Raw genomic sequence first — 27,422 nt, forward strand, 5'->3', positions numbered from 1 at the left:
TAACTTGGGAGAGCATTTCCTGCCAGCTGGAGGCTCGACAGCAATTCCTGCACTGCAGAGAAATGCTAACAGCCCAGAGAAGCTCCAGTTGCCTGCTCAGAGCCAGGGATGGTGACCTGACCCAGAAGCAGGGCTGGGCTGTCCCCGTTGTCACCATCCCCTGCACAGCCCGGGCGCTCACTGATGTCTGCAAGCACAATGCTCTCGTGCAGCTCTGGTGAGCCAGGCATGGTGGAAGCAACTAGAGGCCAATTTGCACATAAACAGCCAATTAGTTGCAGAAAGAGATGCCCACTTGGTCGCTTGCCAGTCTGTAGACAGATTTAAGACATGCGGGAATTGAATCTCCGGTCCAGATATCACTGTGGCCAAATAGGCCACCTCCTCTACTGGCCTCTGGGAGAGCCTCTGGCAGCACAATAAAAGGAGTATTTAGCAAAGCTACAGACTTGCTTGAAAAAGCTTGAGGACGATGAGCCATTTTGCAGCCAAGCTTCGTATAAACACATTGATAATGCTGTTAGCATCGGGCCGGGGATGAATAGGGCTGCATGGCAACAGCAGGCTCCTCTGTCTGCCTCAAGAAAGCCCCTTTCTTGCAACCCACATGTTTAACCCATGATCTGTGTCTGCTGCCAGCCGCAGTCATACCAAAATCTGCTCACCTCATCTATCTTCTGTATATCCACGGATTTAGGTGAGGTGGGAGCGCAGGCAGAAATGCAGGGCTCGCTCACAAACTCACACTGTTCTGTGCTGTCCTGCTCTTCAGCAAAACCTCCTTCCCATCTTCATTAAACACCTTCACCAGTGTTCAGTACAGAGGTGGAGGCCAGTGGTGTGGAGCAGCCACAGTACCCTCATGTCAGAGGTGGCAAAAAGCTTCAGTGTCCATGGCTATGATGAGGCTCATCTGAAACCAACTCTTAGACAAGAAGACCCATTTCTGTACAGTCATGGAATCATTGAATGGTTTGGGTTGGAAGGGACCTTTAAAGCCATCTAGTCCAACCCTCTGCATCGAGCAGGGACATCTTCAACTAGGTAATGTTGCTCTGAGACCTGCCCAACCTATCCAAGGTACATGTCTGCATCCCGCTGCCTCTCAGGGCACAGAGGCTGGGGGACAATCTAGCACCAAAAATCAATGTCACCAATTGCTCACAGAGACCCTCTTGCCTCATGTCCCCTCTGCACCTCTCAGAGAGGGGCTGTGCCAGCACTGTCAACAGGAAACAGTCTCACCAACCACACCATTAGCTGAGATGTGAACACACCAGCAACAGGATCAGAGTGTCCTCGGTCTTCTGAGGACAACATTAGGTTTGGGACACTTGGATTCACCTTCAGTCATGTTGGTGCAGTCCCAGAATAAAGCCTGGGTGCTCATCCCTAACGGATCTGCCTTGATTTGGCTGTCACTCTGATTTGTGTCGCTCAGCAGCTTTGCTGAGCGCTCGAGGAAACGCAGGTTTGTGCAGCTCCCGGTCCCCGGGCTCAGCCAACCGTGCAGTGACTACAGTCAGCTCCACAACTGCACAGGGACTGACAGAAACACTCGTCCTGGCAGAGGAGGAGACGTCAGCAGAAGTCAAACTCCTGTAAATGCACTTGTGAAGACACTTCACTGAGTTTAAAGTGAAGTTCAACCTTTCCTCCTCAGCTACTGCTGCCACCTTGCATCACTCAGACCTGCTGACCAGCCACAACCTGCCACAGATTTCCATGGTCATTCCTGTATAGTCATAAACATTTTATTAAAACTATGGAGCAAGCACTCCACAGCATAATGAATATTCATGCTGCCTTCCACAGCGATGAACTGGAATCCCAGCACAGTACAAGCTCTGCAAAGTCTTCTCTACCCGCTTGAAAGGCACAGAAGTGTGGGAGTTGAACAAGGATCAGTATTATCCACTAAACCACAGGATGAGCTTTGCAGGAACTGGCAGGTTGGATTGATTCCAGTTGCTAAAGAAGGCAAATAGTGCAGCCCAGCTCTCACATGCCAGATGTGTGGAGCATCTGCAGATTTGAGAATGTGAAGACACCCCGTCCCCATCCCAAGAACCAGGCAGTCTCCCTCACACAGCCCCAGCAATGCCTGTTCCTCAGAGGCAGAGTGGCACTATCAAACAATTCTTTATTTTCCTGAATTAGGCATTAAAAAGCATTTTGAAGACAGTGCATTCCTTTTACATCTTGCAGGCTTCTGGCTGATAGAGAGAAGAGCTGGCAAAACTCAAGGAAGGCTGAAAAAGGAATAAAACAAAATAAATCCCTCATCTTAGAAGGAAACAGGCACAGCCTCTGAGAAAGGAATAAAGTAAAATAAACCCCTCATAAGGAATCAGCCACAGCCTCTACCCACCACGGAACAGCCAGGGAAGGTCTGACTGGAACTACACTAAGCAGCAGAAGGATGGTTAGTGGGGATGAAATGGGCATATTCCAGGGAGAAACCAATCCAGACACAGTTCTAGGTATCCCACACCATCTAGGACTCCCAGAAAAGTTTCCCATCCCAAAGACAAGGATCTCTTTGCATCTCATCACCACTCCTGATCTTTTACATGACGATAACTCTGTTTTTCAACCATATCCAAAGACAGACTGCATGTCTGTATCTTTCTGCTATCACAAGGGCTTCCCCAGCCCATACCAGTCACACAAGAATGAATTTCCAGCCCCAGCAATTAGACCTGTTCAGCATTTACAGGATGTACTTGGTCTCTGTTTCCCTTCAGTGATTCTCCTGAGGGAGCTGTACAGCTCTCCTGGAGCAGCATTGGAAGATCCCACAGGAACAGCCACATCATCACCCAACAAGCTATCCAGAACTCAATTATGAGCAGAACAAAATCTCTCAGCCTGGCAATGAAAGGGCCCCACTATGTGTTAACTGTGCTTTTGCTTCCTTCCCCTCTGACCTTCACACCCAGAGCTGGGAGCTCCTCAAGCCAAGCCCACTGACAGAGAGCACTGTCCCATCTTGAGAGCCAAGAAAAGCCCCTGTGGATTAGAGCCTGTTGCTCCATGTGTTGTCAGAAGAACACAGGGCGTCAGAAATCACTCCAAGGGCCAGGGACTGTCATGTATGACCCAGATTTATTGCTACTCTCCTTCCTCAGGGCCCCTGGAAATCTTAAAGTGCCCTGGCTCCAGGGCAAGCCCGTGAACTGCAACTCCTCAAAGCCCACGTCCTGCTGCTCTCTCCACTTTCCCGCTCCACCCAGCCCCAGAAGCTCCCAGAGGTGTGGCATCCTCCTTTGCCTGCCAGTACGGAGATAAACCTCAACTCCTACGCCTTCCTCAGGAGAAAAACCTGATTGTGGTGCAGCAGGAGTGCAGGTCCAGTTCCTGCAGCATCCTGAGTGGATGGAAAGTCACATCTGCAAGAGGGGACTAGGAAGGCATAAGGAGGTGAGAGACTCAGGTGCAGGCACACAGGCAAGTCCAAACTCCTGAGGATGACCTTCCCTGGGCAGGTACCCCAGCCCTGCTGGCCTTCTGCTGTGTCTGAATGAGTTCCCAACAACTCCTTCAGCAGCAGCAGGCGCTGGGCTGACCCAGAGCCACATCACACACCCCACAGCCGGATCCTCATGGCCTTGCTCTGCCCGAGGGGGCTCCCATCCCTTCCCAATGTCACGGGGCAGCTGAAGCTTCTGGGGCAGCTCTGCCTCTTGCAAGGGACTGTCAGCAATTTGCAGATTGCATGTCCTGGCCTCATCCATAAAAGAAGGATGTTTATATAACCCGAGGAAAACGCCAAGCGCAGCAGGATTGCCAGGGAATACACTTTCAGCTGCGGGAGCTGGTGGAGCCCCAACAGCCTGTGTCAGTCGAGAATCTGCCTTTAACTCTTAATACTAAAAGGGCAACTTCCTATTCAATGGAAAATAGCAGAGTCCTCGCAACATAAGATGTTCCTGTTCACAACAGATGCAGCTGATGAGCACTGTATTAAATCCAAGCGGCCACTTCCAGCGCTTCCTGAGAGTCCAGCTCCCCACAGGGCAAATTCTGCATCTCTGCTGGAAAACACCAGGTTTGGTGATTGTTGTTTTGTTTTGGAAAACAGTTTCTTTTCCAAGCCAGGAAAAGGACTGAAAACCAGCCTGGCTTTATTGTCCATGCAATACCAGGGAGAGGGCTATGAGGGGAATATTTTTGATGGGTTATTTGGATGATGGATTTAACACACCTGCTTTTAAAAAAAAAATAAATCTAATTTGCAAGCACCAGTCTGCCTTGGAAAGCAGTTCCTGACATTAATTCACTTTTCTAACAAGAAGAAAACTTAAAGCATCCAAAAGGCAATGCAGAGCAAGTCAGGGACCTGGGAGCCAAGATCTAAAGGAACTGGAGGGAAACTTGTGACAGCTACGTGGAGCCAAGGACCTCAGCCAGGTAGAGGTGGGAACGGCAGAGGTACATGGGGTTTGGATGGACATGATGCCTCCACACCTCATGCATCATCTTACCATCCTCACACATATTACCACACTCTACACATCCCCAGACACTGCTGACCTACACAGTTTAATGCAGTTCCTTTTTAATGTTTAAGCAGAGAAGGAAGCATGAGAGAGACAGTTCAATTAACTCAAACGGCTTCTCCCAGATGGCCAGAGGCAATTAGGGAACAGTCCTGCTTCTGCTGGTCCTTCCCAGCTGCACGAGACTGTGCATCAGCTCCTAAAGGGATGCAGGGATTGTTGGAGCTGGGGGAAGGAGCAACCTGAATTTCAACCCAAAACACAACATGAACTCCTGCTAACGTTCAGGCAACCTCCTCCCCCTCAAGCTATCCTTGGGTTTGCACCGGATTTTAAGCCAGAAGCAGTGAAATTTGACAGGAAAAGCTTACACTTCGGATGCACTTGTATGTCAACAGCTAGAAGTTTTTTTTTCATGGGAAAATCTGTCAGCAGAGTGTCCTGAGCACAACCAAGGTGCCTTTGAACAGTATGTCTGACACAGAACCGGATTTCCCATGATTTATGTTGTGCAACACTTGCTGCTGCCAGGGCAGCACAGAGGGGCTCCCACCAGACACAGGGGACTGACAGCCACCAAAACAACCTGCAGCCTTGAGCAATAGGGAATTTTTCAAAGAAAAAGGAGCACATTGCTCAGGTTTGATGGATACTTAGGGCTGTAGGATGAATCATTTCAATGTAGAAAAATGGGGGCCACGGTATCGGCCTGTTGTTTAGATTCACATCACTCTGCGAGTAACAAGCAGCAAAATAAACCTCCTCTTGCTCTCACAGAATCACAGAATGGTTTGGGCTGGAAAAAATCATCTCCTTCCCACCTCCCTGCCATGGGCAGGGACACCTTCCACTAGATGAGGCTGCTCAGATCTCCATCTAACCTGGCCTTGAACACTGCCAGGGATGGGGCATGCACAGGGTCTGGCAAATGAGCAAATCTTGGGCAAATAGGCAAGTCTGAGCTTTCCCAGAGACAGAGCAGGGCCCAGGTCTCTGCTGGCCTGCAATAGGAAACAGCACAAGCAGTGAGAGGAGGGGGAGGAAGGCGTAGAGCCAAGAAAGGGAGAGCTCAGGTTGAGTCCCACCCCTCCTGCTCAAAGCCCTCCTGATACCCCTCCTGCTGCCTTTCTGTTTTCTTTTCTCCAAAATAAGCCACCTTTTCCTCCCACAGGTCTCCAGCACTGCCATCATCCCTGCAGCTGCTTCACAGCCCTTTAGCTCCTACGAGCAAACCACCTCCACATCATTCACTGTCACACATCCCCTTCCTCCACCCCTCGGTCCCCTGTGCCCCTGGCTGTCACCTTCTTGCCTCTGTATGGGGAAAGATGAAGTTTCCTCTCCAGCTGCAGACAAAGGGCTGCCCTCTGAGTAGCCTCAAGATGGCAAGGGAGCTGTGGAGCTGCGACAGAGGTGAGTGCAGGGCACCAAAGGTGGGTCTTAACCAACCTGGGGAACAACTATGAGAAAAAGGTTAGTTTTAGCACCCCAGCTGCTGTACAGCCCTGGGTGCACGTGTGTGTCCACAGCAAGCCATGTGTCCAAGACCAATGCCATGACATACCTCTTGCCATGTCATTTTGGGGCAAGGCTGGGAGCAGGCATTAAAACCACGCAACTCTGCAAGTTCTCAGGGCTTCACATGAGATTCAGCAACATCCCCCGTGGTCTCACAGCACAGCCAGCAAAAAGCCTGAGTACAGGGCCCAGTACCACCAGTCTGCTGGTACAAACTGATGAGCAAAGGGGAGAGAACCCCAAAGCACAACCTTCAATTTAACAGGCCACTCCAGTGGGTGTCCCAAGGGGTGAAGTGGTACAAGAACAGGAATCAGGAACAGCCTTTCTGGATGGAAACACTGCCTACAGCACTCAGCTCTTGCTGCAGAGGGAGTGGGGAGGGAAGGGTTTCCTGGGCCGTGGCCAATACTGCTGTTTATGGAGGATATGCCTTCCCCAGGGTGTGTTTCAATGGAGAGCACGACACACACAATTTCACAGTTCACTTTCTCTCTCCACCCACCAGGAACTCCATATTTTCTGGAAAAAAACCCCACCCCACAGCAACCAACCACAGCTGTTTCCAACAGGGCTCCCTTCCCTGGAGAGCAGCTGTCAATACAGATGTCAACCAGGGCTTTTTAGGCAGCTAGAATCAGGTTTGACCACTTGAATGGAGCAAAAAAAAATGCAAGAGAGGGAAGAAATGGGAAATATTTTAGGTGCTGAAGTCCATCTCTTCATGGCCCAACAGCTCATCTGCTCTCAAGGTTGCCTGCTTTGCCTCCATCTTGACAAATCTGTGAACACTTAAACGTGAGCCCTCCTGGTGAGCGTTTCTGGAGTGGCAGCTCCAGCCTTGTCACTCCACAGAGCCAAGAGAAGCCACAGGGAGAAGGAGAACAATTAAGCAAAACTGCTTCAGGATTGGGAAGGGGAATCAGGGAGGCAGTCTGAGGGAAATGGTAGGTCCACACCAGAACATCATCTCCAGGGGGGAGAAAGGGCAAAGTTTAAAGACTTCAGCAGAAGACAGCAGGGAAGGATGAACAGAGGGGAGTCAGATGGCTCTCACTGATGAGTAGGGTAGAGAAGAGACACGTCAGCTGGTGTTCAGTGGTGTTCTAGCTGTGAACATGGCACTGGCAGCACCAGCATCCCTCTGGAGGAAGTTGTGCCTGCACTTGCAATGACTGAGGAATGGACACTGTCACCTGAGAAAAATTCCCATGTTTTGCTCTTTTGCCCACACGCCCCAGCAGAGACAGATCCAGTAAGAATGATTTGTGCCTCCAGCCTGATGTCCAGCTCCACCCCATCCCCACATCTCAGATTAGCACCAGCCACTGCCCCCACCCCTCAGGGAGCCTCATCCCAGCCCTGCGGGGGGGTGCCGGCATCTCAAAGGGTCAGATTCCCGGCTTTATCGTGGCAAATCCCTCACAGCTGTCCAGCAGCGGATCCCGAAGTGCCAATGAAAAGCGGAAAGCATCTACCTCATTTTCCATATAGGAAGTGAGAGCACACGTGTTAAATGATTTACGCAAGGATACAGAGAGATTTAGTGGAAGAGCAGGAAAAGGACTCCGACAGCTCTGCTTTTAACTGCCACGAGATACTCCCTCCTGCTGCAACTCAAATCCTGACTAGTAAATAAAAGCTGTGCCAAAGAACAGATATGCTTCGGAGTGGGGCACCCTGATGTTTTTAGCAACCCAGTGAGAAATACCCATCTACTTTACTGAATAAAACCCCTCCATATAAGCACATAAATCAGAATTTACTCTCCCCGGCTGTAAGCCTCAGCAGTCGTTTACTTTTTACAGCCAGACACAACCTTTGGGAGGTGAAATTCAAGCGGGCTGCTGGCGGGTGCAGGGAGATCCCGGGGCAGGGGACGAGCGATGTGGATGCGGGCAAGGAGGCGGGCAGGGACTAGCGCAGGGGGAGGCCTGAAGGAGGTAGGGCAGGGGGCTCGGGGGAGGGATTGCGGGTAAGATTGCGGGCAGACAGACCCCGCAGCCCCCCGAGGCTCCGCACACCTCCCCCTGACGGTCCCGTCCCGGCCGCTCCCGCTTCCCGAGGCTGTGGCTGGGCAGGGAACGCGGCAGCGCCCACCTCGTCTCAGCATCCCCGCAGCCCCGCACCGCCCACCTCGTCTCCCCATCCCCGCAGCCCCGCACCGCCCTTCCCCGTGGCCGCGCATCCCCGTCCCGCAGCAGGGACCGGGGTCCCACCCCCGCCTGGTCCGTGGCTCCCCGCTCCCAGCCCCGGAGCATCCCTGGGGATGGGGATGAGTCACCGGCAGTGACGGACTCGTGAGTCAAAGAGACGAAGAACAAAGCCTCTGGGGATGGTGACATCCGCCCTTCGCCCACTGGAAACCAGTGACCAGGACTGCCGGGATACAGCTGCTGAAGTGCAGGATGACCCCAGAGGGGTCTCAGTCACCTGGCCCCAGCAGGTACAGCTCTCAGAGAGGCATTCAGGTGCTTAGTGAAGCCAACCAAGATGTTTCTTATGCAGGGATCGCCCTCACAAATGTGCTAAAAAAGCAGCAAAGGGTTTCTGGACATTCTTTACAGGGAATAGGTTTGCAAAGGTCAGGTGAAGCAGCTAAAAAAAGCTTCTTCTCTCTCCTTTACACATGGTGTAGTCAAGGAAACAGGTCTCCGGATTGGAAGGTGGGAGAACTGAGGCTGATCACTTGTGCAGCCCCAGGCAATCGACTCTTTACAAGTCATCTTGTAAAGTGACATTTACAACGTCTGTCCAAGTCATCAGGATTTGCCTCCAGTTACACTCATGGCAATCATCACCCAAAACCTCTGACCAGAGCTGGGGGTCCCTGCTTTTCAGCTTCCTAGGTGTCCTTCAAAGCAACCATTCCCACCAATTCAGGATTTTAACTCTTTCCATTTGTCCCTCTGAACTACCCAGATGGATTCAAACACACATCATCAGAGATGTTCAGCCAACCGGAGTCCCTCCATCCCATGTGTGCTGGACTCCCTGACACTGCCAGGGATCAGGCACCCAGAAAACACTCTGCACCTATCAAGGACGTGTCCCCCAGCCCCCAAACCCTCCATGCCAGCCTCTCTCCTCATCAGCAAGGCCTAAGACACCAAAGTTCCTCCTTCATCACCATGACTAAGACATTGAAGCCATAATTCTGGAAAGAAAAAGCATCTGAAACTAATAAAGAACCCATATCCTGCACCCTTGGGAAGAAAAGGAGAAAGTGTTACATACATGTAGGCAGTGCCAGCTGGCAGAGGGGGGGCTGCCAGTGTCTACAGATGCTGGCCCAGTTTGGGAAGCTGTGAAGGGAGAGCCCAGCACTGGGGGAGTCATGGAGAGTCTCATTTCAGAATATATGGACCAATTCCTTCATTAGCAGCCACACCAGAGGATGCCCACACTTCTGTGCCTTGACCCCACTTCTCCAAACCTGATGGGATTTTGAAGAATCAACATTTCAACACAACAAAAGCACCGAAATATGAGTCTTTCTCAGCTCCAATGTGTTGGAGATTAAACTTAGTTTGTCTTGATGATATGGTTAAATTTTCCAGACCAGCCAGCCAGTAATGAAATGCAAAAATGCTTTTATTTCCACAGCCTCAGGCTACACCATGGTCAAAGCTGCAACCTGGAGATGCTGCAGAGGTAATGGCAGGCTCCCCCCAATTCCTACAATCCAGCAATCACACTTAGCACCCACTAAACTGGTTCTACTGGAAACCAGAATTGGCTTCAAGGACAACTACTTCAGTTTATAATTATGTAATCACAAAATTAATGCAGAACTGCTTATGTAGCACCAACTTTACATGGACCAGGCCATGGGAAAAAAAAAAATTAAAAAAATCTTCATTTTATACAAGACAGACATTTTTTACAGTGAGAACAATCAATCACTGGAACAAGCTCCCCAGGGACATGGTAGAGTCCCCATTGCTGGAGGTTTCGAAGATGTGATTGAGCACTGTGCCAGATAACCTCATCTAGGTTCCCTTTCCCACAAAAGGCTGGACTAGGGTACCTTTTGGCATCATTTCCAACCTGGGCTATGATTCTATGAAAAAGTACACCTTCTGATTTATTGTGTGATTATTTGCTTGTAAAGCTAATCCATTTTATTCACCTGTAAAACCATGCCCATTCTCCCCCTGAGCCACAATCCAGAGCTGTTTATAAGTCTCTAACAACACTCTTGGCATCAGTATCCCAAAACTCTTTTGAACCTTACACTGAAGGGTTATTTCACTTCACCTGCACTCAAACAACAGCTCCATCCAGCAGCACGGGCTCACAGTCATTCTGTGGCAGGGATGCAGCACCTGGGTGCCAGCACAGGATGAATCAGTATAACAACACCAGCCTGAAATGCTAGAGGAGAGAGCATAAAGACTCCTACTCAGCCACAGGGAAATTACTTTTCAGTGTTGGTGCTTAGGAAGGGAGAAGCTGCCCTTGCAAACACAAGCTGTTGGGAAGAAGCAGTGGTATAGGCCAAAAACTCCATTAGAAAGGGGTCATTGTCCATGGACATTGGTGAAGCACAAACACAAAGGATGCTGTCTCCATCAGCAGCCACCAAGCTGTCCAGAGCAGCCACCAAGCACTCATAACCCACATGGAACAGCTTCAGATCCCACACCCCCCTGTTTTAGGGACTCAGGACACCCTTTGCTGCAGTGTCAGGACAGCTGAGTTTCCAGCTGCACTGCTGAGCTCCCCATGCAGGTGGGCACTGCTGCAACCCCCTTCACCATCAGGGAGCTTCAGCACAGAGACCCAAACACCAGGTCCTTACCCAAAATCAAAGGGGAATGGGAGCACAGTTGCCTTTTCCTCACGATTTACAGAAAATACGAGGCAGAACAAGAAATTTCACCTACATTTTCTCAGGTATAAGACTGCTCCTAAAATGGGACTTGCTACCTACCAGGACCTTCCCTGCTGCCCACGTGATGCCAGGATTTGGTCACAGAGCCCAGAGCCCAATTACAGCACTGACAGCACGAGGCATCACTGCTCTCTAACAAATTACTCTGTCCATTAGTTACAGCTGCAAGTACTGTGTGGAAAAGCCAACAGGACACAGATATTGTGCTTCTGAGATCATTAAGGGAACACAAGACATGTGTTGACCCAGACATACTTCCCTAACTACGTACTTGTTCCTACTCAGCATTATGGTATGCTGGACCTTGGAAGAGCCCTGACTTGCATGAGAAACGTCCTCCCTCACCCCAGCAGCATGGGAATCACTTTGCTGGGAGGCTCTGAGCAAAGCACAAAGCAGGAGGGCAGGAAGCAAAGGAGCTCCTGCCCCAGGGTTGGCCAAGTCCAGCACAGCAGTGTCGAGGAGCGTTACCTGTGCTGTCAGGCCAGAGATGAGTTGTGCCCCACAGCAGGACCATATTTAGCAGAGATGAGCAGAATTTGCAGCAGATTTAAGAGCAGACATCAGGAAATGGATAATGCTTCATACCTTGACATGCCTCAGACAACTGGGGGAATGCATCCCCAGGCCAGGCAGGAGCTGGCAGCCAAGAGCGGGCTGGGAGCAGCACGGAGCAAACTGTGGACACGGTGTCTGCAGAGGCAGCTCCACAGCCTCACCAACCCCAGACCCTTCCCTGAGAGAGGGACTGCATGGAGCTACTGCTAAATAGGCCAAAACCCACAGCCACAACAGGTTACTGCAGAACACCTGGGGGGAAGGTAAATGCTTCAACAAGAAACTTGGCTGAAAAAAAAGGTTTCAGGGAGTTTTACAGGGCATCAAATACTGCAGCGAGACATGGGGGTCAGCACCAGATAGGGACATGAACAGGACAGTGACAGCAGAAGGGAGGGCTACAGAGAGACCATCAGCCACCAACAGGACAGACAGAAAGGTGACCCTGAGTGCCAGGGCTGGGTGAACACAGTGGGATCTGACAGGAGGTGGAATCATCCAGACTGTAAATGCACGACTTGGTGCCCCATGTGAGTGTGTGACATGCTGCAAGCCAGAGAAGGAGAAACATGTCTGATAAACAAGGTGTATAGCTGTGAGAAGACCACTAAAAAGAAACATGTTAGGCTTTTACCTGCCACTTCCTAGGAATAACAAGGACACCAAGAAACCTGAGACATAAAAGACAGCAAGAGAGATCAGAAGAAATCCCTCTGCATATTAAAGATTAACTTCTGCTTAAAAAGTAATGAAGAAACAACTGTATTCCCTCACAGCAACCCTTCATATCTCCAGCAATCACATACAGGGTCCCTACTTTCCTTTCCTGTTGCTCAGTCCGGGCACGTAGTGCTTTCTGGGTGGTTCTGAGGACACCAAAGATGCCCTGTCATGCCTGCCCAGCCCATGCAACAGGGGTTGTGTCCCTGCTGCTCAGTATGATGTATAAACCCACGTTAAACTAAGAATATCACACATAAACGTAGCCATAGTGGATGCAGAGAGTGATCACCAACGGGTCAGTGAGCAGTTCATCCCTCTTTCTGTACACCTGTAGCCCTTCCCAGCTGCCAGGCTCTGCCCAACATGTGCCACTCACTGCAGTCAGGTGTCACAGTCACCCATTCATCACCATTTGTTAACTCTTAAAATGACTTCTCCCAGTGCAATTTCAAAGGTGACACTAATAATTTCCTTGGGACATCAGATCTCCCTTTGCCATCCTTTCACCCCAACCATCACAGCAATCAAACCCCAGCAGCTCAGGGAGCTGCAGACCCTTTTCTTTTAAGAAGAGGTAAAGAGGCCCCGCGGCGTTCACAATTAAGGCTTTGTAGAGAGATCCGGGCTCGGCAAAAGAGCCATCTGCTAGGGAAAGACAGGAGAGCCATCTCCAGGCCACTGCCACCAGCGCAACCTGGCACTGCAGGGAGGAGGAGGATGTGAGGAGCACCCAGAGCACAGCTCCCCAGCCCTGAAACGAGCGGAGAGGCATACCTAGAAACAAATTAATTTAGAGCTAATGCTTTTCACGCAGTATTAACTTTTAGAAATGCGTGAGAAATGGTTTAACTGGATTAAAAGAGACTAACAGGTTCTGTGAGATTGTGTTTGTTATAGGGCACCCACAGGTGCTGAGACTGGCATCTTGGTACAGACCAAGGAAGACTCTTCCCTGCCCCAGAGCTGGCAGTGAACCAGGCACAGACCCACAGCATCATCTCGCACCTTCAACGCCTTCCCCTGAAGCACAGGGTGTTTGTCATCACCTAAAAGAGCATTCTGAGTCAAGGATTTCCCCTGTGCAGGAAAGCCTGAGCTCTCCCTGGGCAGAGGAGACCCCTCGGGACATGCCCAGCTCCAGCAGCTGTGGGAAAGCAGTCCTCAAAGAAGAGGCCAGGCCCAGTTCCCACCCACCCTGGAGTGCCCTCGCCCCATCCGGCAGCCCCACACTCGGATCAGGAGTCAGCTCATCCCACCCACAGCCGAGGATTAATTAAAAGCATGTTTAGGGCCAGAGCAGTGACTGGGACGAGGCCCCCAGCACAGCACAGATCTGCTTTCATCTGAGTCATCTCTGTCACCAAAGCCAGGGCCCAGCTGTCCCCCTGCCTGTGCTGGGGCAGGCTGAGCTCTGCTCCCTGCTCCTCTCCTCCACCAGTGTGGCAGTGCCAGAGCCCACAGCCCTGTGGGACACTTGGAACACATTAGCTGGCACAGCTGCTCCCATGCTAGCAGCAGCAGGACCATGAATCCATGCTATGACATGGATCTGGGAGTCAACAGACTGGTGGTCTGGTGATATTAGAATCATGGAACCATTTAGGTTAGAAGAAACACCTAAAATTATCGCATCCAACCATTGCCATTTTTGTGCCCAGAATCTCCTGGAGAACAGTTTTCCCACATGTGGTTTATCATTCCCTCCACTGCCCTGGCCAAGCAGCTTTCCCTGCCTGCTCTGAATCCTTCAAGCAGGGACCTGTGGAGCAGATCCGAGACCAGCCCTTCAGCCCACCTATCCCCCCATCCCGTATTTCATGCTGGATCCACCCATCAGGAACACCACTGGGATGGCCTGCATGGCTCTAGGGCCCCATACAGCATCCAACCCACCCGTGTGTGGAGGAGGGCAGAGCAGTCGTGTTCATCATCCCACACCGAGCCCCCAGGCACAACCACCTTAGGTGGAGGCACACACCACACTTGTGTACACCTGGTCCAGGCCACCAAGCACAGCCACATGCCCTCCCTGCTGCCTGCCCCTCTGTATCCCTGCCTGCCTCCCTGCCCACGGCTCAGCCACCCACAGAAAAGCCAGTTCCAGCAGAGGTCACTGAAACATGTACACACTTGGACATCAGCATTTTGCAAACACTGCTCCTGGGCACTAGCAAGAGCTCCTGCATCTTTGCTCAAGGACTCTCAGGGTCTTCCTGCCCCCAGGTTCGAGGGCTCTGTGCTCCTTGCAGCAGCTGAGCAGTGTGTGCAGCCTGAAGCCTCAAAGAAACCCACCTTTTACGGTCTTTCAGAACAAAAAGCCCTGGATCACATCACTAGGGAGTCCCCTCTCTCACCAGTGACCCTTTGCAGAGCCCCCCTCCACCTCTGTGTGGAGGAAGGGGACCCAGCGTTGCACCGAGGATGGGAAAGGCCAAACCACAGTAGGACCAAACTGCCCCTCCTCTCCCCCACATCCCTGCCCACTGGCAGAGGCTCTCCAGTCCAAAGCCCCAGGCTGCAGAAACACCCACCAGGCTCTGAGTTACGAGCAGCTCTCAGGAATGCTTTGAAGTGGCTCAAACCAGAGGAGAAAGCACAAGCAAGAGGGATGAGAAGGTGCCGTCCACACTCTGAAGAAGCAGTGGGGAATGAAGGGTGGTCCTGCAGGTAAGTCCTTATCCAGGGGCACTGGGTGCTCTCAGTACATCCCTGACTGGGGCACAGTGGATCTGGTATGGGCCAGCCATGGGAGCAGCCTTCCCTGGCCACAGCTTCGCTCCACCCTGGCTTGAGCGTTTCCTCTCATCCCTGTGGTTTCCCTCCCAGCTCCAATGCCCAGCAGTCGGCTGGGAACGCCCAGGAGAAGAGGTCTGGAGCCTCTCTGGGGCTGCTGTGCCAGAGGAGGGTGAGCTGTGCCGTGCCATGGGGCTGGGAGAAGGGATACCCATCGGCTCTGCCAATTCGGGCACAGACACCCCCTCCCTGGCTTTCCCTCTCTTATCCTGGTCATCCTGCTCATGCATGCTGAGGGTGAGCCCTGTGGGTGACACCACACCGCCTGTCCCCTCTCTCCCCGCTGCTGGAAGCAAACAGTCACAGTCACAGCCATTCCCGAAACAGCTCACTGCTTCCCGAAGGCTCAGCGTACCTGGGAGCAGTTCTTGGAATCACTCAGACATGCACCACTGGGCGGGATTTGCAGGGAAACTGGGGAATTAAATGGAGTTATTCATTCCTCTGCTTCCCCCTTCCAGCCTCCCCCCCACTCATGGCCAGCAAGGTGAAGCCCACGCCACTGCCCTGGCGTAACACGGGGACCAGCCACGGAACACGCAGGCAGCTCCTGCCCAGCCAGGCAGGATGGGAGGGTAAAACCCGAGGGAAGACACTTTGGCAAGCAGGAAAAGCTCCACCACCACACGCACACACACACACACACACACTCAGGAGCCAACCTTCAGAGCAGAACCGCGTCTCCATGCCAAGAGCTCGGCTATTTTCCTCCCTCTTCCCGGCTCGCAGCTCTGAGCTAACAGGCTCAGCATTCATCCCCCCGCGCCGTGCGGCACATGGGAGCAGAGGGGGGGAGAGGGAGAGAGAGACTCAAATGAAATCCAGACCTAGAAAGCAGTTTCTTTTTCCCCCCTGGCTCCCCCTTCGCCCCCCTCGGCTTCTGCTGGAATCACCGTCTGTCTCGAGGGCTCAGGAGGATGGGGGAGAAAAAAAAAAAAAAAGGAAAGAAATACAGAAGGGAAGCATTGCAAAAAAAAAAAAAAAAAAAAAGGAAATAAATAAAGGAATCGGCTGAAATCCACCCGGAGCAGGGCTGTTCCTCCTCTTAAAGTGCAGAAGCTGCTGGAAAGGTAGGAGGGCAGAGGCAGAATATAACATATGAAAAGATCAATAGCCTACCTGAAATCCGGTCCCTCTCCATTACTACGGGATATATTTAGCATCCGCGTGTCACGGCCGTCCCTTTTTTCGGTGGCGTCCCCTTCTTTCCCCCACTCTCCCTCCCTCCTTGCCTTGCCTCCTCCTCCTCCTCTTCCAAAAAAAGCTCTTTGTCTGGTCTAATTTCTTCAATCTGTTGCAATCATGAATGCATCCAAATTACCACATTTCCATGTGCTGATCATATGTTTGTGCTCCAAACTGAAGTAGCTTTGTCTCTTTGAAATGAAAAAGAAGAGTAAGAGAGAAAGAGAAAGGAGGAAGAAGAAAGAAAAAGGGGGTACATGACCCGAAAAATCCTGTAACTCCCTGGAATACTCCACCAGGCACAGGAAAACTGGAAATCCCGAGTCCTCTGTAAAACAGTCTTAAAGCTACAGCATGCGAGTGTCCAGGGGAATGCTCCAGCCTCCACAGCTCCCTCTTAATATCCACCAGGAGATGCTTAAGGAACTTGGCTCCTCACAATAACAGAGCGAAACACTCATCCAGCTTCTCAAATCTCTCCCCGCTTCCCCAGTCTTATTTTCCTGCTATTTCCTCTATCCCCTCCTCCTTCCTTGGCTCCAGCATTCTAAAAGAGCGCAGATCCTGCACGTTCCCCCACCCTGCCAGGTCTGAAGTTTCGATTCATGCATAAACTATTCGGCTGATGAAGGCTGACTTCATTCCAATAGCAGCATCACGGGCTGCTGCTGCTACCAGGCAGGACCCGAGCTCCGCACATGTTTTACTCGCCCCGTGCAGCCCTCGCAGAGCTCTGCCGCCGGCCCTGGCACTCAGCCCCTGCTTCGCCTCCCTCCCCACGGCAAGGCGGCGATCGGGAGGACTTCTGCAGCCTGCCAAAAGCGATAGTGAAAGTCTCTGCCCCGGACAGAAGCTCTTGGTCTTCTCCTTGGTCCCGCAGTGGAGCGAAGGTGGGGTTCGAGAGCAGTTTTCCTTCCCCGCGGTGCCCGGGCAGGGCACAGGGTGCAGAGGGAGCAGGGCAGCCCTGCAGAGCCCGGGGCTGGATCCTCCTCTGGGACGGAGGGATGTGTGGCTGCAGCAGTGAGCTGGCCCGCTTGGAAACTTCCCCTTGGCTGGTGGCCCGGGCAGGCAGCAGGGACGCTGTGTGAGCACCTCCAACGAGGCACTGCCCACTGCCCACACCACCCTGCACGGCCCTCCTGTGCCATCCAGCGCCCATCCCTGCTGACAGCGTGGAGCCTGAGCCACCCAGCCAGATGTGAGGGCACAGCCTCCACCCCCAGAGCTGGCAAAGAAGCCATCTATCCCACATCCCCAAGGCAGGGGGGCAGATGCCAGGAGGGAAGGTACAGCTGCTCCACAGGCCAGGTAAGATCAGCATGGTACATGTGACACTTTTTGCCCCAAAACACTCACAGTTCACATGGAAAAACCCAAGTGTGATAGATGTGACAGAGCCTGGCACTCCTCTCATAACCAGGGCAGAAGGACAGATTGTTTCCCAGCTGGATGAATAAACTTCCAAGGGAAGACTCCAGGCATTACAGGCAGTGCTGGGACTTTTGGACAGCCCGGACCCACATTATATTATATACCTTATAATACACATTATATTGGTTTTCAGTATTGTGGATTTCTCCTGTTCAGCAGCTGATGGAATATCACTGTCCCCAAAACAGAGGGAGGAACACAGCCAGCACCCAGCCATGGGGTCAGGCCCTCCAGCCAACAGCAACCACTGCACATCCCAACAGACAGCAGGGAGCTGGTGGGAGGCAGCCCCAGGACAGTCCAGTCCTTTGGGAAGTGTCTCCCTAATCCCCAGTGTGTTATTCCCTGGGCAAGACGGTTTAGATTCCTTCTCAGATTCCTGTTCATCCACTGTTTGCTATTAAAGCTCTTCACGTTCCTGCTGCCAGAGCCCAAGGCATTAGAGGGGACAATAAGCAATGTTTTCCCATTAAAAGGCTAAACCCACGTTTCCTGCCTGAGATGTAGAAGGTGCAGAACACAAAGCAAGGACATAGGGCAGCTGCACAGCCCCATACAGCACAAAACCCACTGCACTGCCTCCACCAAGCAGCCTTATTGCCAAGCTCCTTAGGCTGGAGAGGAAGGGAAAAACTCAGGGGAAGCATGGAGAAAGGAAGAAGGTGAATGGAAAGGAAGAAGGGATGGGGGCAGCACACATTTCAGCCTCCAGACTTTAACCCATCAACACCCAGATGATTAGGAGAGATAAAGTAAAGACACCATTTCTTGCAGGGCAGATCACCAGGAGGCACTCAGGGAAGTGAATCCAAACTACGATTAATGAAAATTGAACTTCAAATTCATAAAACCTCCAGGTAGATCCTGTCATTCAGACTTGAAGTACTCACGCAAATTTTCATGGATTCACTTTAAAGGTGCAGTCATGTGTCTCCGTTTGAAGCAGAATTCACAAAGCTTCTGTTTGAAGCAGAATTCTCCCAGGCAAACACTGGGGTGCCTGTGTTTGAGAGAGGGGTACCCTGTGCTGGTGATGCCAGCATTGGGGTTTGCTTCCTCCAAAGGTACAGTTTCACGTACACACATGTCACAGGGCTGGGGATCCCCCACCTTCTGTAGCTTTTGAGAAGCTCATCACATGCCTGTTTGGTGGTCTGTTCACTGTACAAATATATATAGAGAAAGATAACACATATTCTGTTTTCTAATACTATTGCTCAAGGGTTGGGGGGGAAGTCAAGCACACCCAGAATTTAGGAAAGGGACAGAGAAGTCTCTCCCCTGGTTAGGGCTGCCTTCTTGGAGTTCAGGGCCGACTTTTGGGAAAGCAATGAGGAGAGGGAAGAGGTCGAAGCAACTTTAAGGAAACCACTATTATCTGCTGCAAAAATAAACCCAATTTCCATTTGCAAACAAGAATCTGAAACAAAGCAGGAGCCTGGCTCCACTGCCACCCCGTGCTCACGGAGGCTGGCACAGGGGTGCACACGCTTTCCCTCCCAGGTTTGGACATTCCCACAGTGACAGCCAGCAGGAAGCACTGCCAGGTGCAGAGAAAGCAAGGAAGGAAATCACAAAAAAAAAAAAAAGAAAGTAAACCAAGCCCTGCTCCAGGCTCAGTTTGAATTTTCTTTCTCTCACACCTCTCCGAGGCTCACCCAGCAACGCCCAAGCCCTTTGCCAAGCCACAACCTGCTTGTTGTGCATGAACACGTAGCTAAGCAGGGCCCATGGATGTGGCACAGATCCCAGGACAGCAGTGGGCAGCCAGGAGGGGCTTTAGGACTGTTGACACTGTCCCCAGCCACAGCAGTGGCCACTGTGGTACAGAGGCAGATCTTATTTGCAATTCCTTGTCTGCCTCTCTAGTTTTATGCTGGGCTTACATTCCTGTGCCATTTGATCCAATAGAAGAGTTATTTTCTTTCCTACCTAGTTCAGCCATGCAGTCCCACAGGCACAGCCAGCCACCTCCACCAGGGTTTAGCAAACCAGCCAGGTACCACCTTGTAACCCCAGAGCTGAGCTGGGAAGGGTGAGTGCTGCAAGCCCATGCAGGGATCAGAGGTTCAGACTGCACTGACAAAGGTGTCAGGAAGCAGCCAGAGCAGCCAAAGACCTCCAGGGCCTGGAGAGGCAGGAAAAATGGGGATTCAACTGGTTCTTTCACAAGCTCAGCTATCTGCAGTGCTGGCAAGCTGGGAGGAGAGCACAGAGGGGGGGACAGTGCAGCAGAGTGGAGCATTCCTAAATCAAATTATGTTCAGTGAAGCATTTTCACATGAGGAAATACAGGTCCCAACTCAAACAGTGCAATCAAGTGTTACTCCATTATATTCCCTCTATGCCATTTACCCCCAGGCTGGACCCAGCCAGCAGATGACAGTCTCTGAGCCTCCATGGACTGTTTGCTCCAAGAACCTTTCATTTACATTTATATGAGCCTTGGGGATGGGGAAGAAAGAGAACTCTGGCTAAAATTCTCCTTTTCATTTGAAAAGAAGTTAAAACCTTCTTTTAGAAGTTAGATCCTCCTCTTTCCAAGGGAGGTACTTACCCTCTGAATGCTGCCACCCTGCTCTTTGCCAGGTGTTTCTTTGCCTCCCCACTCCATGCCCCTCTCCCAGCTGGGCAGACATGGAGCTGCCCTGCCCTGGGCTGAAGCTCTCAGCTGCTCCACATGTGCTGCCAAGCACTATTTTGCCACTCCCTGGCTATTTCTTATGAAAACCTGTATTTGTTCAACACCGGAACACAGATCACACAGATCCTCCCAAGTTGCTACCTTTCCCAAGCCAGAGACCATGCCCAGCACACAAAGCTCATCACCACCCAGAGCACGTGTGGCAGTTGCAGCAGAGGATGTCTAAGAGAGCAGCAGCACATCCTCCCTCCTGTCCCAATCCCACACAGCCTGAGATGACACCTACAGAGTGTCCCTGTGTCCTGTCCCATGCTGTGGAAGGATATATCTTTAAGGACAGTCCCTGTCCGAGCTCTCCTCTGTGCTGGCTCTCAACCTCTCTGCCTGAAAGCTTCAAACTGCCAGAAATCCCTTGCATATCCTCCCCAGGCTCTCTGCTCACACTTTAACACTCAGGTGTTGAAGTATTAACAGCAGCTGGCAGGCCAGAGCAAGAGGCAAGGCAGGACTGGACCCTCACCCTCCCAGGAGAGCACAGGGAGTTTTGGATAAATATTAACTCCTCCACAATTCCCTGGTTATGTTTTCCTTCCTGGACTCCTCCTTACCATCAGTCTTGCCCTCTCGACACTCTATCTTCCACAACTCACTCCCTGAGACCCCAAAACAGGGGGTTACTCCATACCTGAAGGACTGTGGTCATTCCCCACCAAGCAGTTGCTGGGGGGAGGCAGGGTTCCATTGGGCACTGCTGTATTTGTTGCTCTGCTATGCTCTGGGCCCAGCCTGGAGCACTGTGTCCAGCTCTGGGGTCCCCAATATAAGGAGGTGTCCTTGCTGGAGCAAGCCCAGAGGAGACCATGAAAATGCTCTGAGGGCTGGAGCCCCTCTGCTCTGGTCAGGCTCAGAGCTGGGGTTGTTCCCCTTGGAGAAAAGAAGGCTCCCAGGAGACCTTAGAGACCCTTCTGGTACCCAAAGGGGCTCCAAGAAGATTGGAGAGGGACTTTGGAACAAGAACGTGGAGTGACAGGACAAGGGGGAATGGTTTCACACTGACAGAGGGCAGGGTTAGATTAGGTATCAGGCACAGGTTGCCCAGGGAAGTGTTCAAGGCCAGATTAGATGGGGTTCAAGCCCAGGCTGCATGTGACTCTGGGCAATCTGATCTAATCAAAAAGCTGCACAATTTCTGGGCACTTTACACACAGGCAGCACAGGAGAGTGGGATGCAGCACTCAGCTCCTCGGGCATGGAGGGGAGACCTCATGCAACGACAAACCTGCTGAGATGGTTGTTTCACCTTCTCAACATGTGGATTTTCAAAGTATTTCTGTCTATTGGGAAAGCCACAGGAAGGGTTGGATTTCACCATGTTATTGTACTGCAACACAGAGAGATGTTGCCTTGGTAGGATGAAGCAACAAGACACCACCATCATCTTACCTTGCCTTAAGTTCCCCTTGCTGGAGAAAGAATGATCCACTGAAGGAAAGAAAATACCCCAGAACTGTGCAGCAGACCATATTTTCATTTAGCAGCAGAATCATCCAGGCCTGGACATTTCTCTGAACATCCTAAAACCCTTTTGGCCAGAAATAAAACTACAAAAAAAAAAAATAAACCAAGGAGGGACTACTCCATTAGGTTGGTCAATCAGGAATATCCCTTGCTACTGGTGCTTTTTTTGGAGCTCACTCAGTGGTTTCCCAGCCACCAAAATTTCGGTAGAGAGACTTCACACTTTGCAGGCCCTCCCTGAACATCTACAGTGCCTTATCCACTAATCCTACTGCAGAGTTGCTTTCCAAACAAGCCATCCCTGCAACAGAGGGCATGCCTCTCCTGCAGTCCTAGACACCAGATAAATATAGCAAGGAGTAAATCCGTTCTCTCTGCCTAAGGTACAATTAGGGGGTTGGTAAACACCGGCCACCACTGGAGGCACTGGCCTTGGAGGCTCAGAGGATGCCTGTGGTGGGCAGCCAGGGCTCAGGAATTGGTCTCTGCCCATGTGGTGAGGGACACCAGGCTTTGAGGGGGAAGAGGGAAAGCTGAGCAGCCACGAGCTGGCCTGCCAATGTGCCCAACAGCAATTTGCAAACTGACGTTTCAGCAACAAAAAGATGAAGAAAATAAACACCAGGAAGAGACACATGTAACTGAGAGAAATGTGACCACACACAGCTTCTTAGGTAACCAACACTCATGAGTGAGCACATACACACCAGGCCAGGGCTCACCAGCCCTTCTTCCTCCTTTCATTCATTTTCCCCCATTCCTGAGGAGAATGGTAGATGCTGTACCCTGCACACTCACACTTCCATAGCTGTCCCATTCCTCCAGTGCCCTGGCTGGAAGTGTGTCCTTTCACTGCCACCAGCCCCAGGAGGGTTCCCTCCACCTGCCCCATCAGCTCCTGCACAGGCACCTTGAGTCATCCACATCCCACCACAGCTGTGCCCTCACAGGCTGGCACAGATGATAATGAATGTATTTCTTTCCTAGCACACTGTTTTACTCTAGAAGACTTGAGACTTTTTTCCTCTATCCTTCAGAATGGGATGAGACAAACAAATGAGACAAAACCACAGTCCACTGCCATTCTGCTTCCCTGCTCTCTGCTGCAGGCTGATGTGAGGCTCTCTTTGAGAGGGCACTAGAAGCTTCCTGCAGAGATGTCTGGTCCTGAGGTGATAAATGACCTTGCTCAAGGACTGCTGCTCCTGCCCTGGAGGAGCCACACTCTGCACTTCTACATCTCCTTTCCTCGGGGGAACCCTGTGGGTCTCCTCAGCACTCATCAACAAGTCTGCATCACGCTCCAGTGAGGAAAACTGTTATCTCAAAACACAGACAGCAGCTGAAGCCCCAAAAGTTACTGAGCATTAATGCCCTGGTCACTCCTGAACCACTGATTTGTATCTTACATTTTGGTTTCCTCACACCAGAGCCCACAGTGCCAGGTGCCGTAGGAAGAAAGCACCAAGAGATCTGCCTCCTCACTCTGACTTTCAGTAGCCTTTTAGGATTAAAAATATTATACTTGAAACTGGAGATGAATCGCGGATGTTGTAAAGGAACAGGACAAGCAGAACATCCCCCCACCAGCACAAGCCCACGGCACCCATCACTATTCCTTAATTTCTCAGCTGTGCACCCGGGTGCCCACGCTCCCTCAGTCACTGTGAGTAACACACAGCTCTGCTGGCAGCACGTGGGAGCCCCACAGGACTGTCCCAGGCAGCTCAGAGTCCACGTGTCAATGTTACACAAGCACCTCCCTGCGTGTGTCCGTGCAGGAATCCAGGCACCTGAACTGGGAGCAGCCTTTCTGCTTTAACAGCGTGTTGCCTGGAGCTGGAATCACCTACAGAGCTGTGCTGCTGCAGAAGGGACTCTCCAAGCTTTCCTGTGACCAAGTTTCACCCTCTGCTGCTTTGGCCTCCGGATAAGAAAGGCCATGTGTGATGAAGAGGACACGTGTCAAGTGAGGGTTTGTCACCAGGGAGCTCGTGTGCATGGGGACACTTTGGCACGGAGACCAGAACAGCTGGAGTGACCAGTTTGGTGCTTAAAACAAAGGGGAATAGAGGCTACCCAAAGAAATTCGTATGACCTCATCTAAGGACACATCCAGAGCAATGAGGTTGCAACCACAACCTCCAGTTAACCCCTCAGCTGCTTCACCACAGTGAAAGCACTTCTGTGCTAAAAACACAGAATCTTTGGACAGTTAAAGTTGGAAAAGAACTACAAGATCATTGAGTTCAACTATTAACCCAGCACTGCTGTGTTCACCACTAAACCACGTCCTCGACTGCCACATCCACACAACTTTTGAGCACTTCCAGGGACGATGGCGATTCCACCACTTCCTTGGGCAGCCTGTTCCAGCGCCTGACCACACGTTCAGTGAAGAAATTTTTCCTAATATGTAATCTAAACCACCCCTGGCACAACTTGGGGCCATTTCATCACACATCAAAGAGACGTTGACATCACACTGCAAAGAGATGATGTGAATCTCCCCAGCCTCCAGCTGGACCAGAAGTGCTGCACGCACAGCCTGGATCCCGCTGGATGCCAGCGGGGAGCTACAAACAGATGGAGGATAAGCTGCAGGTCTGGATCAAGGTTTACAGGAGGGGGTCCCAACCTCAGCCTCCTCAGATAACACGAAGACACGTGGAGGGCTGTGCTGTGAGTGGGGGTGCCCGTGTCTGAGCTGCAGATGTGTGGCAGTTCTGACAGCTCTTCCCTGAGGAAAAACCCCTCACACACCTAATGGTTTTTATAGCACTCCGAATTAGCTTATGTAACAGCCATCATGCACGCTCCACTGGAGAGCCCCTGGCTTTTGACATTTCTTTTGTTTATTTCCACTGTTCTGGTTAACCCACAACTTCACATAAATGAATTTTTAGAGTTAGTCTCTTACAGACTCCAGGCATAACAAGAGGAGTTGGTCCTCAGGGCAAAGTACTAAATCAAGTGAGGGAAACAGCAAGATCTATTGCCATATCTACCGTGAATTTGGAGCATCCCAAATTAGTGAATGCTGCTGATATCCTGCTGTCCTTGTTAAAGTGATAATGTCAATTTAGGCTGTGCCCATCCACCTGGCCACTCATCTTTCCATTGTGCCCAAGGGGAAAGATCCCCAGATTCACAGGCAATGCTCAAGGCACAGCTTTCAGCTGCTCTCTTTCCCCCAGCTATGAAATGGGAACATCAATAACTGTTAAAAGGCAAAATGCAAGGCTTGACCAGGGAAAACCAAATTAAGACAAGAACTATCTGTGCCTATCTTGTTGATATTGTAATGTAAGACTATAATCTCTCCACTCTTATTAATCCCAGGTACCAGCTCCTGCAGAGACCTCCTGGGTGCCCTGGGCAGCATGGCAGTGCAGTGATATTGTGGTCAATGGGGTCCTAGAGCTTGTGCCCTGAGCAGAAGGCCACAGGCTCACACCACAACCAGCACCTTTGAATCACCTCACTCCTCCTGCATCTCCAGCCCACACTGGTCCACCCACTGTGGCTTCTGGCCCATCTACCACCATTATAAAGGGTGAACAAGGGGCTTGAGCTGGTGCAAACAATGTCTGGGATGGGAGTGCCTCTGCTTTATACCCAAGAGAAGTATTTAGACAATACAAGACAAACTGTCCCAGCGAAGGTTTCATGATATCAGCCAGTGCCCCTTTCTAACATAACCCAGATAACTGGCCTTGAGCTTCGTGCCTCTCCAAAATTACGCCCTACCCTTCCAAAAAGCACTGAGACAAGTTGTGGTTGATCCTCAGCCAGCTGCTGATGATGCAGAAGTGGGGCTGCTGGTGCTCTTGCTTTTTGGATGGAAAAGCCAAGCCTGCCCTGGACCGCAGCTGGTCCTGGCAGCCTGCCCCTGCTCTGCTCCGGCCGGCTCCAGGCAGCCACACAGCCAGACAAAGGCTGAAACAGGAAAGCTGAGGCACCTGCTCCCCTCCCAACCCTTTGGGACCTCTCGTGAACAAAGCACCTGACCCACAGACAGCACTGGTGCAGGAGCAGCGCTGCTGAAACACAACTGGGAGGCATCGTCCTCCCTGCGATCACCTACGCAGAAAAAAATATGCTGTTTTAGCCAAATTAGTAAACTCTACCTTTTAAAAGGACCCTCTCCTGTATTATCCCTGCCAAGGAAGTTCCTTCCTCTTAGCAAAAAGTGAATTGTAGGCTGGAAACAAATCAAAGTACAGAGCACAGCTGGCTGCCCGAGAGGAACACGATGCCGATTTCTTCCACTCCAGCTGCTCTGGGCTGTTTTCTGGCTGAGTGGGGAACACACCACTGCTCCGGATGGCAAGTGTCAGCAAATACTTCTCTCCTTCAAATTCATCAAGTACAGCTGAAGGAAACCGAAGTGGGAGTAACTTCCCTGACACACCATTCTTAACTTGTGTGGTTAACACGCTGGAGGGATGGGATGCCATCCAGAGGGATGTGGACAGGCTGGAGAGGTGGGCTCATGTGAACCTCACAAAGTTCAGTGGGGCCAAGGGCAACATCCTGCACCTGGGTCAGGGCAATCCCAAGCACAAATACAGGCTGGGCAGAGAATGGATCAGGACTGTCCCTGGGGAGAAGGACTTGGGGATGTTGGTGGATCAGAAGCTCAACATGAGCCAGCAATGTGCACTGTCAGGCAAAAAAGCCAAACCTGTCCTGGGCTACAGGACAACAATTGCGACCAGCAAGTCAAGGGAGGGGATTCTGTCCCTCTGTTCAACTCTCCTGAGACCCCACTTGCAGTGCTGCCTCCAGCTCTGGGGCCCTCAACACAAGAAGAATGTGAAGCTGCTGGAGCAAGTCCAGAGGTGGTCATGGAAATGCTCCAAGGGCTGGAGCCCCTCTGCTCTGGGACAGGCTGGGAGAGCTGGGGTTGTTCAGCCTAGAGAAGAAAAGGCTCCAGGGAGACCTGAGAGCCCCTTCCAGTGCCTAAAGGGGCTCCAAGAGAGCTGGAGAGGGACTTCTGAATCCCACCTCACTGGCTTACCTGGGACTACGCGCCAGGCTCGTACAAAACAAAAACCACAGCTCCAAAGCCCTGGAATTGTTGCTCACCGAGCACTTTTGGATGCCAATGCTATATAACCACTTTCAAATGGACAAGAAAGTTTGAGTCACAGAATGAGGTTTCCAAGAGAGGCCAACATTAATTCTCCAGGTTCCTGCCCTTACTATGTGCCCCAAGGCAATACATGGATGAAGCTACCTAGACCCCAAGAGCTGGTGGCTATGGAAATGCACGTCATCCTTTTCTTTGTTTAGGGTGGCAAAGAGCCCAAAGCAACCAAGACCCCTCTGCAACGCTTCACTTGCAACCACTGCTCTGTCATCCCAACCCCAATTTATCTTTTACAGGAATAAAAGCTTCTGAGTGCAAGGCCAGATGTGCAGAGGGGAAAATCTGGACCTGAAACAAGGGGAAATTGAACTGCAGTTATATGGAGTCATAAATATTTACTGCAATGTAAACCAAAGGACTGAACTGCTCATTTGATTTTTAACTTGAAAAAAAAAGATTAAAATTTACAAGGTCTCTCACCAGAAAAGTGGAAAAGTATATAATTAGAGACTAAAGAAAACAAGCTTGAACAAATGTGCTGTGCCTGTCAATTTAGAT

General features: G+C 51.3%; 2 protein-coding genes across 5 annotated transcripts in view; one reads left to right on the forward strand and one right to left on the reverse strand.

The window, feature by feature from the left end:
- Window positions 1-27,422, reverse strand: part of SEPTIN9 (septin 9) — a 512,715-nt gene that overhangs the window by 458,873 nt on the left and 26,420 nt on the right. Inside the window, exon 1 of one of the 4 annotated variants that reach the window (XM_051797520.1) lies at window positions 15,654-15,750. The exons of 2 other annotated variants lie outside the window; for them this stretch is intronic. In XM_051797520.1, the coding sequence (XP_051653480.1) occupies window positions 15,654-15,747 (94 nt within the window). In that variant the 5' untranslated portion in view covers window positions 15,748-15,750. Of the gene's footprint in view, window positions 1-15,653; window positions 15,751-16,110; window positions 16,925-27,422 lie in introns of those variants that run through there. One more of the 4 variants, XM_051797523.1, reaches the window with a different exon arrangement.
- LOC127475583 (uncharacterized) lies at window positions 9,999-15,692 on the forward strand. The gene is made up of 2 exons (XM_051797546.1): window positions 9,999-14,865; window positions 15,453-15,692. The coding sequence occupies exons 1-2, from the start codon at window positions 13,883-13,885 to the stop codon at window positions 15,505-15,507; spliced, it is 1,038 nt and encodes a 345-aa protein (XP_051653506.1). The 5' UTR covers window positions 9,999-13,882; the 3' UTR covers window positions 15,508-15,692.

The sequence above is a fragment of the Manacus candei genome, unplaced genomic scaffold (genome assembly GCF_025592945.1).
Source record: "Manacus candei isolate 608988 ecotype Guabito, Panama unplaced genomic scaffold, ASM2559294v1 h1tg000047l, whole genome shotgun sequence".
In the NCBI taxonomy this organism is placed as follows: Eukaryota; Metazoa; Chordata; class Aves; order Passeriformes; family Pipridae; genus Manacus; species Manacus candei.

Bases quoted from the DNA above. Each gene is read 5' to 3' on its own strand.
- LOC127475583 (XM_051797546.1), top strand. From the start codon at position 13,883: ATGTGGTTTATCATTCCCTCCACTGCCCTGGCCAAGCAGCTTTCCCTG. The intron at 14,866-15,452 runs GTAAGTCCTTAT...TCCCCCTTCCAG, and splicing joins AATGAAGGGTGGTCCTGCAG to CCTCCCCCCCACTCATGGCC.